At 45.7% G+C, this 16,147-nt stretch overlaps 1 protein-coding gene across 1 annotated transcript in view; it reads right to left on the bottom strand.

Annotated features, from left to right (window-relative positions):
• mtmr11 (myotubularin related protein 11) overlaps positions 1-16,147 on the bottom strand; it is a 52,991-nt gene that overhangs the window by 18,326 nt on the left and 18,518 nt on the right. The window contains exons 4-9 of the mRNA XM_036135470.1: positions 14,403-14,472; positions 14,171-14,310; positions 13,408-13,492; positions 5,710-5,857; positions 5,459-5,546; positions 2,803-2,891 (exon numbers count right to left, since the gene is read on the bottom strand). Of these exons, the coding sequence (XP_035991363.1) occupies positions 2,803-2,891; positions 5,459-5,546; positions 5,710-5,857; positions 13,408-13,492; positions 14,171-14,310; positions 14,403-14,472 (620 nt within the window). The remainder of the gene's footprint in view (positions 1-2,802; positions 2,892-5,458; positions 5,547-5,709; positions 5,858-13,407; positions 13,493-14,170; positions 14,311-14,402; positions 14,473-16,147) is intronic.

Below are 16,147 nucleotides of genomic sequence, written 5' to 3'. Positions count from 1 at the left end.
AGGACTGGAGTTGGACATGACTGGCCTAGTCAAAGTCCGGACCGTAACCTGACTGAAACGCGACGCAAAAACAAATATCTCGAAACCTCAATGAACTGAAACAATGTTAGAATGAAAGTTGGGCCAAAATAGCTCAACAACGACGTGAGAAGCTGATAAAGTCAGACGGAAGACGACTAATTAGGGTTATTGATACTGAATGTGGCTGTAAAAGCATGCGGTGCACTTAGCTACACACAGCTGTTCTACGTTTTCTTTAGATTTGTTTTAAAGAAATGTGTTTTCTCTGTGTAATACAATTTAAAATGGTCTCTACAGTAAGCTGATAATAGATATGCAGGTAAATAAATGAAGCAGATGAACTAATGAAGCAGACTTTATTCTGAGGTTCTGGCTATAAACAGGTTTTAATCTGCAGCCTAGAGTATAAAAAAAGCAGCTTGTGGCTTTCAGAATTTCTAATGAGTTTCCTGTTCAGGGCGTGATCAAACTTATCAGAGCATCTTCTCAACATGGTGACAGAAATAACCCCCTGGCTGCAGAGTCGAAGCAGAAATAGCTGGTAGCAAAGCTAGACAACCTGACAAAACAGAACATAGAAATCAACCAAAGGATTTGAAAACTCTGGAAATTAATATCATAAAAAGCAATAAAAGAAGCTGAAATCTGTAGTGAGGCTTTTTTTCAGTTTCCTGTTTTTAGGCTTGTTCCGTCAGCGACAGCTTCACAGATGAGTGATCTCTTCCAGCCTTTTACTTTTTAACTGCATGCTGTTCAGACTCACACCATGTGTAAAAGTGAAGCTTTTGTGTCAAATTCAACTTTAACCAAAAAGGAAATGTGTAGCCAGGGTGCTCGACCAAACCGTGGCCCATATATTTGGCTCTGTGGTGCTTATTTGTGGCTGTTTTCATGTGACCGATCAGGGCCAGGCACTTTAAATTTAATAAACTGCAGTCCTTTCGGCTGCTCCCTGAGTCAGGCGTCGCCACATTCATGTCAGCACAACTTGAACACAGACTCAAGCAGCTCCATCTGCAGCAAGAGAAGGATTAATCTGAGAGGAGAAGTAACCTCAGTAAGGCCAAAATCACGTGATTGGATGAGGATGGCCGTATCTTTTGTTCAATTCTGAAACACCAACTTTATTACTGAAGAACAAATTAACATATTTTTCGGACTATAAATCGCTCCGGAATATAAATTACATCAGTCAAAAAATGTGTCATAAAGAGGAAAAAAACATACATAAGTCGCAACAAAAAACTGACATTTAATCTGGTAAGCCAATTTATTAAATTACATAACCGGCTGAATAACGTGGAACATACCTGGGAGGATGAATGGGGTAAATTAGCAACGTTTTTTTCCAGCATATTTCAACGTAACAGCCCCTTACGCTTAAAGTTGTCAAAATTACGCCTAAATTAGACCGTGAGCGTAATGGTGCTACGTGCTAAGCTAACAGTACGACACAGATGTCTGAGAACAACATAAAGCTCACGTACATCAGTGAAGTTGTAAAAAGCCTAGAGAACAGAGCTGTAAGCTAACGCTAGCTGCTATTAGCTTCATGGGCAGCCCAATAACAGGTTCTGTCTCGGTCTGGGTCCTTAGAGCTGCAACACGCTCTGCTGCGCATTATGCAGAATTAAACAGGGAAACAACATACAAACGTGTTCAGTCTTTGTTGTCTATAAGTTAATGTTTCAATTAATTTTTAAGTTGTACAGGAGCAGGATAGTTTTCACAAGCCTAGAGTGCCCTCTGGTGGCTGTAGACGGTAATATTTACTCCCTGGTTCGAGCTGGTCAGCATGAATTACCATTTAAATTTGATACACAAGTTGCACCTGAATCCAAGTCACAGGATCGGCCAAACTATGAGAAAAAGTGAGAGTTATAGTCCGAAAAATTTGGTAACTTCATTATTTTTGTCCCTCCTTGGAATTGCCGAAAGGAAGGAAGAATAAGGGAAAAGGGGGAAAAATGGAGGGAAAACAGGCTCAGTTGAATTAACCAATCAATGTTTGTGTGTAGAAAACGCTCAAACCTTAGAAGCTCCCGCTTATAGTCTCCTGGTGTACCCTTCTCCCTTCTCCACACACTCTGTGGACGCCCTTCCTGACGCAACAAGGATTCAAACCCGGGACCCCGGTATCAAAGAGACGGACTTAGCCCACTAAACACTAAGGTGACATCAGGCATTTTAAAATAAAGTGTGCAACACACAAGCTGTAAACAAAACACCAACTTTCGTCCGTTATTTTCCAACACTCCAGAAATACCAAGTAACTGCAGTAGAAATAATCGGCTTTTGTGTTTTTAATATCGTTATCTAAAGAACGAACCATGTTGTGTTGCAAAACGCTGAAAGCTGCTGGTAGTTTGGCAGAAGGCATGTGGTTGTGAGTCTGACGTTGAAGATTCTTAGACAACAGATAGGAAGATTTAGCTGGTTTCAAAATAACTTTTGATGTTTAGCATAAATAGCTTAGGAGGAGCTTACTCATCTTAATTGAAAGAATACGTTTGCTTGAGGCTAAACTATAGGAATAGAGCCTTCTTTTAGGCGTTTACTGGGTGTTTGACGCACAAAGATTGAACTGTTGTCCGAAAACATCCAAAACCAAGACAAGAAAATCCACAAACCGTTTCCATCCCTAAGACATTCTAGCAGACCTCCAAAATACAAACAAATGGACATCTCAGGGTTTGACACACACAAACGTTACCCAGAAACCAGAATATATTATCACCCAGCTAAATAAATGCAGCTGTAGAGTTTAAAGCGTTCCCAGACCTGAGGTCGTCTTTCTCGTGGTAGATGTTGTTCTGAAAGCTGGACATGCGCAGCAGATCGCTGCCTCTGGGATGCCTCCAGCACCAGCGCTGCAAAGCACAAAAACAGAGCACCGTCCTGCTTAATTATACGTTCCACAACAACAACAACGTTCCAGTGACATATAAACTCCATCTGCTCTCGTTTGTCCTGAAACTATGTTAATGAGAGGCTGAAACGTCATCCCATTATAACTGGCTGTACAGACGAACAAGGAGAAGACTTTTCTTTAACAAAGAAAATAGATTGTGCTGCGATTTCTGGGGAAATACGATCTAAACTGTCTTGTAACTGTCTTTAGCATCTAAAGACAGTTACAAGGTCGGCTTTCTATCACTTGAAGAACATTTCTAGGATTAAAGGACTGATGTCTCAGCAGGATCTAGAAAAACTAATCCATGCGTTTATTTTTAGTCGAATTGATTACTGCAACGGTGTTTTTACAGGTCTGCCTAAAAAGTGGATCAGACAGCTGCAGCTGATCCAGAACGCTGCTGCCCGCGTCCTCACTAAGACTAAGAAAGTAGAGCACATAACCCCAGTTCTAAAGTCCTTACACTGGCTCCCTATATCTCAGAGAATAGACTTTAAAATACTTCTGTTAGTCTATAAATCCTTAAATGGCTTAGCTCCTAAATACATCACAGACTTGTTATCAGCGTATAAACCCTCCAGACCATTAAGGTCTTCTGGCTCCAGCCTACTCTGCATACCTAGAACCAGAACTAAACACGGAGAAGCAGCATTTAGTTCCTATGCTCCAATTATCTGGAACAAACTTCCAGAAAACTGTAAAAGTGCGGAAAGCCTGAGTTCTTTTAAATCAAGATTAAAAACACATTTGTTTAAAATTGCCTTCAACTGTCCTAGTTAACTGAATCACCACTTTTTTGTTCTATTTTCTTTCTATATTTTATTCCTACTTGCTCTTATTCTGTTTTATTTTGCTATATTTTAATCATGTAAAGCACTTTGCATTGTCTTTGTACTGAATTGTGCTATATAAATAAATTTGCCTTGCCTTTGCCTTGCCTTGCCTAAACAGCGTTTAGATCAACAGGCTCAATATAAATATATACACGCCTCAAAGGGACCGTGTTTTAATCAGAGTAGAATAGCAAGTCAGTTAAACTTGTGTATTAATGATCTAATCAGTTCAGTAGTGGGGGGGAATTAACAACAGGTGAACTACAGGGGCAAAAATTAGACAACCCCCCAAAAATAGGACTTTTTTCCCCTCCTCATGTTTCTTTGACAGCTTTTTTAGTAGTTTTGTAATTGACAAAGGGTCCGGGTCACTTCTGGTACCATGAGGTGATGCCTGGACCCTACAAAGGTAGGGCTGCTGGGGGGTCAGTGTTGGTCTGGAGAGGCACACAGACCTGTAGAGAGTTTAAAAAAATGGCCCAAACTGCCATTAGGCATCAGGATGAGATCTCCAGACCCTCACTGGGCTCCTCCTGGTGCAGGATGACGCCGTAAACAGGCGGTTCCTGGAGGATGAGGGAACTGTTACCGTAGACAACCATTTCTGCAAATTTCATTCGTTTTTTAGCTTCACGACTTCAGCCTAAGCCAGGGGTGTCAAACATATGGCCCGCGGGCCGGATCCGGCCCGCCGAACAATTTAGTCCGGCCCTGTGGCTAAATGCATTATCATTATAAAAAAAAAAAAAAAAAAAATTTTTTTTTTTTTTTTTTTTCCCCCAGTGTCCTGTCTGGCAATGTGGCAATAAGATGCCACAAAGAGCTCATCAGATTTGACGTTCACAAGTGGACAAGATAAAAGGAAGAGAATGATAAAACAATTATTGGAAAAAAAAACATGTATTTTGTTAAATTGAAAATATGCAGTTCCTATATTGTCCACGAGGGGCGCTGTGTTTTAATTAGCAGATTAGGCTTCAGGTGTGGAAAAATTTAAATAATTTCTTAATTTTTATCCGTTTGATGTATTTTGTCATGCAGGACAGTGTTTTTAAGTTCCAAAAAATGTGAATAAATGTTTTTCAACATTGTATAATCACTGTGATCAGTTCTTATGCATAATGCACTTAAGTAAATGTTTAACTGAGTAAAAGTATTGTTGAAATTGCACATACTTTTCTTAAAAACGCTCAGGTTATTCATAATATATTGCATAAAAGTGAAATTAATTTAATATAAAAATCAACAAGTCCACATTTATTAGTTCTATTTAATCTTGCAATGATTTTACTCGTGTGGCCCTCTTGAGATCAAATTAAGCTGTATGCGGCCCCTCAACCAAAATGAGTTTGACACCCCTGGCCTAAGCCATCAGTGGCGCTGATGATTTTCATCCTGTTGTTCCCAGCACATTTCTAGATCCAACGGGATCTGATGAGTTTTCAAAGCCTCCCTTTAATTTTGTGCACTGGAAGAAGATGAAGTCACATTTTGAGCTTTTACAGACATTTAGATCTAAGCAGAACACAGCATGAAGGAAGGAAAAACAGAAGGTGATTGAAAATTAGCTCCAAACGTGAAAATAAGAGGTTCAACATGTGTCAAGATGATTAAAGACGTCTGAGCCTCCGTTCCTGTATCCGTTAGAAAGGAAGCCGTGTTTTAATGTGCAGGAGTTTGGAAAACCCACCGGGATCCGTCCTTCGTTGAAGTGGGCAAAACTCTTCTTCAGCTCCGTGTCCAAAACCTTGTGAGGAACCACGATGAACTTCGACAGGCTGTCAGGAAGCAGAGAGAAAGGCTTAGTTTCAGACACAATACAATCTTCTGCCTCCTGAGACATGATTCTCCTTTTAGTGCAGAGAGAACAATGCATCTGAAATGCAGGTTTTTGGGCGTCATCTCATGGTTTTACTGCCTTGCCATCACCTGTGGTCTCACCTGGTGGACATTTCGAAGCGGTCGTTGACGGAGCTGACCCTCCAGCTCGTGGCCCCACACCTCTCCAGCTCCTGCTCCCAGTCCGAGGCCGACTCAAACCAGTTCATGTGGGAGTCTCGGCGGCGGTTGCTTAGGAACTGCTTCATTTCTGGAGGAGGAGAAGCGATTCAAACACTTCAGCCAAGGGTTGGCTTTTCTACTCAAATGTTGTTCTGTTATTTCTGACACTGAGAAGGAGAACAGATAATTAAATCAGACGATGTAATGATCAGGCAGGCGACAAAAAACCCCAGGAGCTTCCTCTCTGACCTGCAGGCCTCAGTTAGCACGATAAAAGTTAAAGTGGCAGCCCCTCCCTGGGCTGCCACCTTACCGTGGTGGAGGGGTTTGAGTGTCCCAGTGATCCTAGGAGCTATGCTGTCAGGGGCTTTAAGCCCCTAGCAGGGTCACCCAAGGCAGACAGGTCCTAGGTGAGGGACCAGACAAAGCGCAGCCCAAAACTCCCCTTATGATGAGTACAATTGTTGGACCTCGTGTTCCCTCGCCCGGACGCGGGTCACCGGGGCCCCACTCTGGAGCCAGGCCTGGAGGTGGGGCACGTTGGCGAGCGTCTGGTGGCCGGGCTTTTGCCCATGGAGCCCGGCCGGGCTCAGCCCGAAGAGGCGACATGGGTCCCCCTTCCGATGGGCTCACCACCTGTCGGAGGGGCCAAAGGGGTCGGGTGCAATGTGTAACGGGTAGCAGTGGAGGGCGGGGACCTTGGCGTTCCGATCCTCGGCTGCAGAAGCTGGCTCTTGGGACGTGGAATGTCACCTCTCTGGTGGGGAAGGAGCCTGAGCTTGTGCGCGAGGTTGAGAGGTTCCGACTAGAGATAGTCGGACTCACCTCGACGCACCGCTCTGGCTCCGGAACCAGTCTCCTTGAGAGGGGCTGGACATTCTTCCACTCTGGAGTTGCCCATGGTGAGAGGCGCCGAGCTGGGGTTGGCATACTTGTTGCCCCCCATCTCGGTGCCTGCACGTTGGGGTTTTCCCCGGTGAACGAGAGGGTGGCCTCCCTCCGCATCCGTGTGGGGGGACGGGTTCTGACTGTTGTTTGCGCTTATGCGCCAAACAGCAGTTCAGATTACCCACCCTTTTTGGAGTCCTTGGAAGGGGTACTGGAGAGTGCCCCTCCTGGGGACTCCCTCGTTTTGCTGGGGGACTTCAACGCTCACGTGGGCAATGACAGTGGGACCTGGAGGGGCGTGGTTGGGAGGAATGGCCCACCTGATCTGAACCCGAGTGGTGTTTTGTTGTTGGACTTCTGTGCTCGTCATGGATTGTCCATCACAAACACCATGTTCAAGCATAAGGGTGTCCATATGTGCTCTTGGCACCAGGACACCCTAGGTCGCAGTTCAATGATCGACTTTGTTGTCGTTTCATCTGACCTGCGGCCGCATGTCTTGGACACTCGGGTGAAGAGAGGGGCGGAGCTCTCCACCGACCACTACCTGGTGGTGAGTTGGCTCCGATGGCGGGGGAGGAAGCCGGTCCGACCGGGCAGGCCCAAACGTACTGTGAGGGTTTGCTGGGAACGTCTGGCGGAGTCCCCTGTGAGGCGGAGCTTTAACTCCCACCTCCGGGAGAACTTTAAACACGTCCCGAGGGAGGCGGGGGACATTGAGTCTGAATGGACCATGTTCCACGCCTCTATTGTTGAGGCGGCTAGTCGGAGCTGTGGCTGCAAGGTTGTCGGTGCATGTCGCGGCGGCAACCCTCAAACCCGCTGGTGGACACCAGCGGTGAGGGAAGCCGTCAAGCTGAAGAAGGAGTCCTACCGGGCTTTTTTGGCCTGTGGGACTCCGGAAGCAGCTGATGTGTACCGGCAGTCGAAGCGGCAGGCGGCTCGGCTGGTCGCCGAGGCAAAAACTCGGGCGTGGGAAGAGTTCGGAGAGGCCATGGAGAAAGACTTCCGTACGGCTTCGAAGCGATTCTGGTCCACCATCCGGCGTCTCAGGAGGGGGAAGCAGTGCAGTACCAACACTGTTTACAGTGGGGGTGGTGTGCTGCTGACCTCGACTCGGGACGTCGTGCGTCGGTGGGCGGAATACTTCGAAGACCTCCTTAATCCCACCAACACGTCTTCCATTGAGGAAGCAGAGCCTGAGGACTCTGGGTCGGGTTCTCCCATCTCTGGTGCTGAGGTTGCCGAGGTTGTTAAAAAGCTCCTCGGTGGCAAGGCTCCGGGGGTGGATGAGATTCGCCCTGAGTACCTTAAGGCTCTGGATGTTGTGGGGCTGTGTTGGTTAACGCGGCTCTGCAACATTGCGTGGACATCGGGGGCAGTTCCCCTGGATTGGCAGACTGGGGTGGTGGTCCCCCTATTTAAAAAGGGGGACCGGAGGGTGTGTTCCAACTACAGAGGAATCACACTCTTAAGCCTCCCTGGTAAGGTCTATTCAGGGGTTCTGGAAAGGAGGGTCCGTCGGATAGTCGAATCTCGGATTCAGGAAGAGCAGTGTGGTTTTCGTCCTGGCCGTGGAACACTGGACCAGCTCTACACCCTCAGCAGGATTCTTGAGGGGGCATGGGAGTTTGCCCAACCAGTCTACATGTGCTTTGTGGATCTGGAGAAGGCATTCGACCGTGTCCCCCGGGGGATCCTGTGGGGGGTACTCCGGGAGTATGGAGTACCGGACCCTTTAATAAGGGCTGTCAGGTCTCTGTACGACCGGTGTCAGAGTCTGGTCCGCATTGCCGGCAGTAAGTCGGACTCGTTTCCGGTGAGAGTTGGACTCCGCCAAGGCTGCCCTTTGTCACCGATTCTGTTCATAACTTTTATGGACAGAATTTCTAGGCGCAGCCAAGGTGTTGAGGGGATCCGCTTTGGTGGCCTTAGGATTGCGTCTCTGCTATTCGCGGATGACGTGGTCCTATTGGCTTCATCAGGGCGTGATCTACAGCTCTCACTGGAGCGGTTCGCAGCCGAGTGCGAAGCGGCCGGGATGAAGATCAGTGCCTCCAAATCCGAGACCATGGTCTTGAACCGGAAAAGGGTAGAGTGCCTTCTCCGGGTTGGGGAGGATGTCCTGCCCCTAGTGGAGGAGTTCAAGTATCTTGGGGTCTTGTTCACGAATGAGGGGAAGATGGAGCGGGAGATCGACAGGCGGATTGGTGCAGCGTCTGCTGTGAAGCGGGCGCTGTACCGATCCGTTGTGGTGAAGAGAGAGCTGAGCCAAAAGGCGAAGCTCTCGATTTACCGGTCGATCTACGTTCCTACCCTCATCTATGGTCACGAGCTTTGGGTCGTGACCGAAAGAACGAGATCCCGGATACAAGCGGCTGAAATGAGTTTTCTCCGTAGTGTGTCTGGGCTCTCCCTTAGAGATAGGGTGAGGAGCTCAGTCATCCGGGGAGGACTCAGAGTAGAGCCGCTGCTCCTCCACGTCGAGAGGAGCCAGTTGAGGTGGCTCGGGCATCTGGTCAGGATGCCTCCTGGACGCCTCCCTGGAGAGGTGTTCCGGGCACGTCCCACCGGGAGGAGACCCAGGGGAAGACCCAGGACACGCTGGAGGGACTATGTCTCCCGGCTGGCCTGGGAACGCCTTGGGATTCCTCCTGAGGAGCTGGCCCAAGTGGCTGGGGAGAGGGACGTCTGGGCCTCCCTACTGAAGCTGCTACCCCCGCGACCCGACCCCGGATAAGCGGAAGACAACGGACGGACGGACGGAGAAGCGATTCAAACACTTCAGCCAAGGGTTGGCTTTTCTACTCAAATGTTGTTCTGTTATTTCTGACACTGAGAAGGAGAACAGATAATTAAATCAGACGATGTAATGATCAGGCAGGCGACAAAAAACCCCAGGAGCTTCCTCTCTGACCTGCAGGCCTCAGTTAGCACGATAAAAGTTAAAGTTCAACGCAGGGATGCAAAATATATTAACATTAACATCATTATCTGCTGGTGTTAGCCAGTTTTCAATATATCAGCATCGGTCCAATAAGTGAAACGGGGCCAGTATTAACAACTGATGTTGGTCATGTGACAGGGTTAGTGATGCAGGGCAGGACTGAAGGGGCACTGCAAAAAGGCACCTAAAAATAAGTCTATTTTTGTTTTTTTATTAGTGTATTTGTCCTAGATTTGAGCAGGTAAATAAAATTATCTGCCAATAGAATGAGTGTGTTGACCCTAAAACAAGATAATTAGATATACAGCACTTTGAAATGAGATGACGGAGATGAGTTGCTCCTATTTTAAGAGCAAAAAGCTTGTTCCATTGGCAGATCATCAAATTTACCTGCTCAGATCAAGGACAAATACACTCATTTCAAGAAAATATGACGTAGTTTTAGCTCCCTTTTTGCTTAACTGAAGCAGAGGAGCTTCATAATAATACAACATCGGTAACAATCTGTTATCATCCACAACAGCTAAATTAATATTAGTTATTGATATCAGCTCAAACATTCAGATCAGTGGACCGGCTCAAGACAAAAGATTTTCCAGAAAGTAGATGGCCTCTTCTTTCTATAAAGAACAAGCCTTCAGGAACAATGTCCTTTAGACACTTTAGGTCAAAGCAGACGTTCGGGCTTGATGTATGGCGCCGTGTTTAGAAAAACCCGAACAGCATGGCAGCAAAAAGCTCCTCATATCGCCTGCAGAGCACACTGGAGGTTGGCTGGTGACGAGTTGGGCTGGTTTTGCCACCAGGTGACCATAGAGCGGACGTTTACTCCTCTGTAAACCAAATAATGTTTTAATTAAACCGTTGTTTTCTCTTTGCCACGTCCCTTTTTTAACCGTCACAGACGTGCTGGGGTTTTGTTCTAGACTCAAAGCGGACACACTTGACCCTTTAGGGCAGAGTTGAACTCCAGGTTATCCAGCTACTTGTTGCTGAAGGGGGCTTGCATTATTAATCCAAGAGCTCACAGTGATCCAAAGCGGCCAGCCTAGCGTAGCTTTAACATACCCGAACATACAGCACACGTGGGCTCAGGTTTCCATATATGGCTGCAGCGAGCACTCAGCACCTCATTTGGAAATGTTTAAAACACTTCAGAGGACAGCTAGGTTAAAATAATTCATGACATCCTGATTATACATTTAGTTTTGGAGGTTTAACCGTTCCTGTATTCTTCCTTCAAATCAATGTCAGCGTGAGCCTCAGTTTAAAGCCGCTGACAGATTTCCTCCCATAAGGTTAAGAGAATGTTTCCAATATCTGCAACTATGAGAGGATGTGAGCTTTATGTGTTATTATGGTCTGCACAGATTTCATGACGTTTCTAATTTTACATTCTCCGCAAGTTAGAGCGCTCCAGCATCACTTTTAGATGGTGTTACAGATGGTGGGAATGACAGCGAGGAAGTCAGAGATGACAAACCGGGATCACAGAGTTCTGCACGTTCTGTCTTTAGACTGAAAGAAAACCAAAGTCAGAAACCTATAAAATGCTCCAAAGAGGCAGAATGAAACCTTTACACTATAAAAAAAACATGATTTATGATTCTGTGGGTATCTGTTCATTCCTCAACTGAATTTCAGTATTTATGGTTATCGTTTTGGGGATCGTTTTGCTGCTGAGACCATCTGACCAGGTCTGTTGGCCTCAGGTGAAAATAAATAGTTTATGATGTTCAGGGCCAACCCAGGAACAGCTGGAACACCAGCATCACTGCCCACCGTGACAAGGCAAGGCAAATTTATTTCTATAGCACATTTCAGTATAAAGACAATGCAAAGTGCTCTACATGATTAAAATATAGGAAAACAGAAACAGAATAAATGGATTAAAGACGGGAGTTTTACATCGCTATGACCTGAAAGGGTGCCAACCAACACCTTCCTCCTTCAACCGAAAAATGTTCCCTTCCCCACATGGAGAAACTAAAGGTTATCTGGGGAAAGTGTTTTGTGGTCAAATGAGACAAAGATTGAGCTATTCAGGTATAATAACAAAGAGTATGTCTGGAGGAGGCAAAGTGAGGCTTTAAAACTCAGAAAAAAATATTTAGAAAGCCCCTTCAGTGACAGACTGCAGCATCCAAGGTGCACAAAGGAGCGCTATCGCAGATCCTTCCTCCCAGCAGCTGTTAGACTCTATATGCATCTATGCTCCTAACGTGTTCATCACATCTGCTGTTTTTACAGTTTTTTCACTCTTGTAAGAAGTCAGTTGTTTTTTTTAAAGATACACGTTTTTTTAAAGATACATGTTTTGCCCATTTCTTGAGGTCAACCCGCTCAGTTGTACACTTCTGATAACTAATAGCTGTGAAGCATTTCTTCTTATGTTGCAAAATGTATTTTCTTCTATTCAGTCTTTTATTCTTATTTTTAGTTTTTTTTTTTTAACCCTTGCGTGTATCTGCATGCTTCCATTCACGTTTAACTTGCTGCTGGGACACATTTCTATTTTTATTCTAAACCTTTTACCATGCAGCAGCCGGACCATACACTGAGACTACAGTCCTCAACATGGCTATCCCAGGTTTGATTCTCTCTCAGCCCAACTTCCTCTCCAGCTAATGAATAAAAGCCACAAGTGGCAAAAAAACAAAAACTGTACAAACTGTCAAGCACAGCGGTGGCAGTATAATGCTGCGGGGTTGTATTACAGCTAGCTGTGCTGCTGGACAACCTGTAAACTGTTCAACTTCACCTCATGACAACAACCAGATGATTGAAACAAGCAGGAGTTCCTGTAGGACAAAGTTATTTTGGCTTTCAATATCGATATACCTCCCATCCCCTAGGGGGCGTTATTACATCTCACCATTACTGTTCACAGCGAGGAAGAGCAAGTGAGACGAATTTGCGGAACAGCTGACAGGATTTTAGAAGCGCCTTCGTCCATAAAATCAGACGTTTGGCACATTTTTGGTTTCTGTGATGCGTTAAATGCATTGAACCAAATGCAGTTTATTTTCCTGTTAATACATCAGTGTTCAATAAATTGGACAGGACTAAAATATTTGGCTGGTTTTGTTGATTGAATGACTTTGAGCATTAATTTGAAAGTAATATTGGAGTCAAATCAAATCAAGCTGAGCTATATCGATAATCGCATTGTATCGTGAGCTATGTACTGAGAATCATATTAAATCAGCTATTAAGCAATTAAGCTTCTGGGATTGTCTTCTGAAATCTCAGACCTCAACATCATGGCTCATCTACAGACTGTGTTCACAAGCTACATCCGAGACATTAAACCGAAAGAGTTAAACTCCAGAGTTTCTGCCAAGAAGAGTGGACGAATGTCCAACCAGGGTTATGCAAAGAGCGTGCTGGTGGCAACAAAAGCAGACGTTCAAGAAGCAAAGGGGATATTTAACCGCATATCAGTGGCGGTGCATGACTACTTTTTAATTTATTTATATAACTTTGACCCTGAGTGGATTCGAGATAAAATAAAACAATAAATTCCCTTCCAGCTGATTTTTTTATATCTCTGCAGCTGGAAATTATGCAATCGTTTCACCCTGGGGGAAAAAAGGATGGTTCAAATAAATCATTAAAAGACCAAAATCACTACAACATAACCCCTGGAAGATGTGCTCTGTTTTCCACATTTAACTCATCAATACAATGAATTTCGACCCATTTCCATCGTGGGGAAGCCAGATTAATGTGGAATATTACTGATAGGCTCTGGTATCAGCTCCGGGAAGGGCATGGAGCGTTGTGTACAGTAAGGCACTCACCTACACTCCCCAGGGCGGCGTTCTGGAAAGATAAGACAGACTCGGGTTTGAGAGGCTGGTAGGTCTTGGCGATGGTGTAGGTTATCTGAGGAGGGAAACCACAGAGAGCCCATCAACGGGACAAAAGGTCGTCAGCTTTCAGCAGGGAGGTCCCGCAGCGGCAGATCAGACTATGACACTGATGAGCTTCTCAGCTCAGACGTCTTGTGGCTCTTAGATGACTGATGCACAGAGTGATAAGTAACCCGAGCCTTCAATCTGGTGCTCAACGCATCGCTGTGGTACGCAATGGTTCCAGAAAACACAGCATATTAATCTATCAGGGCATTTCATAAGAAAAAGGAAATATCCCAGTCTGAACCTCAGCTCCTGCTCTGCAAAAAGGAACTAAAAGGAAGTAAAATGGTCTTGAAATGAGTGTATTTGTCCTTTATTTATCAGCCAGTGGAATTAGTATATATAATTAGTTATACTGCGCTTGAAATAAGACGACGGAGACGAGCAGTTCTTATTTTTAAGTGAAAAAAACCTTATTCCATTGGCAGATCATTTAATCTAGCTGCTTAAATCAAGGACAAATGCACTAATTTAGAGAAACTTTTACGTACTTTTAGTTTCTTTTCTGCAGTGAAGGATGACGTGGTAACTTTGTACTCTGTCCTGATAAGACCTTAGACCTGCAGAACGCGCGTGACGACCCAGGGAGTATATTACTGGTGCAATAAACCAAAAAAAAGGAGATAAGAAAAACCATTGAACACACCTCTATGACCTGTGCGTCAGGAGTCAGCCGGTCAAACAGGAAGCACATGACCCGCATGTCCCGGCAGTAAAGCACCAGCTCCTCAGGGGTGAACTTCAGGGAGGAGTTTGGGGTCACCAGCTTGGTCCTGTTCGGTCCGACTGCAACACAAAGCAGAGCCAATCAGCTTTAGGTGCCGTTCACGCAGGTTACAGCCAGCGGCACCACAAAGCGTGTCTGAGGCGTTACTCACCGGCCACCACTTTCTCTATGGACGGCAGAGCGATGTCGTGATCCCCCAGCAGGATTGGGTCAGCATTGTCCTGCAGAAAGCAGATTTAGATGGCCACGGCTTCCTAACGTTGGCTCTGACCGTTAAAGGATGGCAGCATTAACAGATCCTGGCACTGAGGAACCTAAGATGATGGTGTTTAAAGGCATACTATGCAACATTTTTCAGTTAATTAATGTGTTCCATACCGTTTTGGATGATTAAATGAGTCATTTCAGGTCGAACAAAGGTTTTCTCGGCCGCCCTGGTGGTCTGTGGGGGAAATACCGCACTTGCAATTGCAGGAGCCCTCGGCCCGCACCCACAGGCTCAGAAGTCTCGTGTGCATCGCGAGAGTCGGTCTTGCTTTACGGCGAGAACTGCTACACGCCCCCAGTGAAAGGCGTCCTTGTTGGTAGCGCAGTGGCGATATTTGTGCAGTTATCATGGCGGAACCAGTGAGAAAAACAGCGAAAGCCCATGTCGGAGCAGGCAAGAAAGAGGAAAAGGGCTCTGGACAGAGAGGAGTCGTACACAGGTGAACATCGGGCAAGCTTTTTCCCAATGGCGAGAGCTAAAAGAAAAAGAAGGCTGCAAGGCTGACGCGGACCTGGCGTTTCTGCTGATGCAATTGTAAGTAACATTGGAATTGTTTCTCTCTCTCTCTGTGCATGTTCATACCTTCACTGTGTTAGTCATTGTTTGTACTGCCGTTTTTTTCGACTTTTCGTTGAGTTCGCCTGTCTGCTAAGCTCACAACAACCGCGCCTGGCTTGATGGAGGAACCAGAACAGCTGAGCATCTTTATGACAGTGCACTTTTACTTTTGCCCTCTGGGGGGAGCCTCGCTGGAAAATCAACCCCGGTTGCATAGTATACCTTTAAAAAGCTTGGACGGCGTGGCTTTCAGCACCGCTGACTCAGAGTTGTTGTTTCCTGCCTGGTTATCTGACTCTCACATCTCTGGGAAGGAACTTTGACCCCTCTTTTTGACACCGTTGCTTTAATTCGTTTCTGCGCGGCTAGCAGGACCAAAGCAGGACTCGGCCTGAACCTTAGCTGGGACACTACAGCACCGTGATCCTTCTCTTTTTCAGACTTTTATTGTCCATCAGCTGCTGTGTTTAGGATGAATGTCCAGGTTTTGACCCAGTTTGGACAAAGCTTCAGTTTTCACCCTGCTGGCCACATATTTGACTCTAAAGCTTTTAACAGTGGAGATCATGGTCAGCACAATGGCTGCAAGGTATCCGGGTCACTTGGCTGCACGTTGAGCCCAAATCACCACTGTGCTGTAATGTGGGTTTGGTGCTGATGGGCCGTGTTTGCTCTTCTTCAACATTTAACATGCCAAGCGAGGCACTGGGTTATTGCTGTTCACTGAGGATTGCACAGGGTAGCAACAGCTGCTCATCTAAGGTCATTACTGAGGACTTTCCTATTTGGCACAAACATCTTCCAGCGCAGCAAACTAACGAAACCTCAGCTTTAATAGAGAAGGCGGGACATGCAACCAACAATCCTCAGTGACGGTATACGGGAGCAAAACGATCGTTTTCAGACTGTTGGAGGACCGATTCAGGTTCTGTTTGATAAATGCCGTTAATATGCACAGTAGATCACTTGTTGCTCATATTACACTGCAAAAACAGAACTAAAAATAAGTAAAATTTTCTTTAAATGAGTGTATCTGTCCTTGATATGAGCAGGTAAATAAGATGATTTAT

The sequence above is a fragment of the Fundulus heteroclitus genome, chromosome 3 (genome assembly GCF_011125445.2).
Source record: "Fundulus heteroclitus isolate FHET01 chromosome 3, MU-UCD_Fhet_4.1, whole genome shotgun sequence".
NCBI lineage: Eukaryota > Metazoa > Chordata > Actinopteri > Cyprinodontiformes > Fundulidae > Fundulus > Fundulus heteroclitus.
The sequence above is the reverse complement of the archived record's forward strand: the minus strand, read 5'-3'. Positions and strand labels throughout refer to the sequence as shown.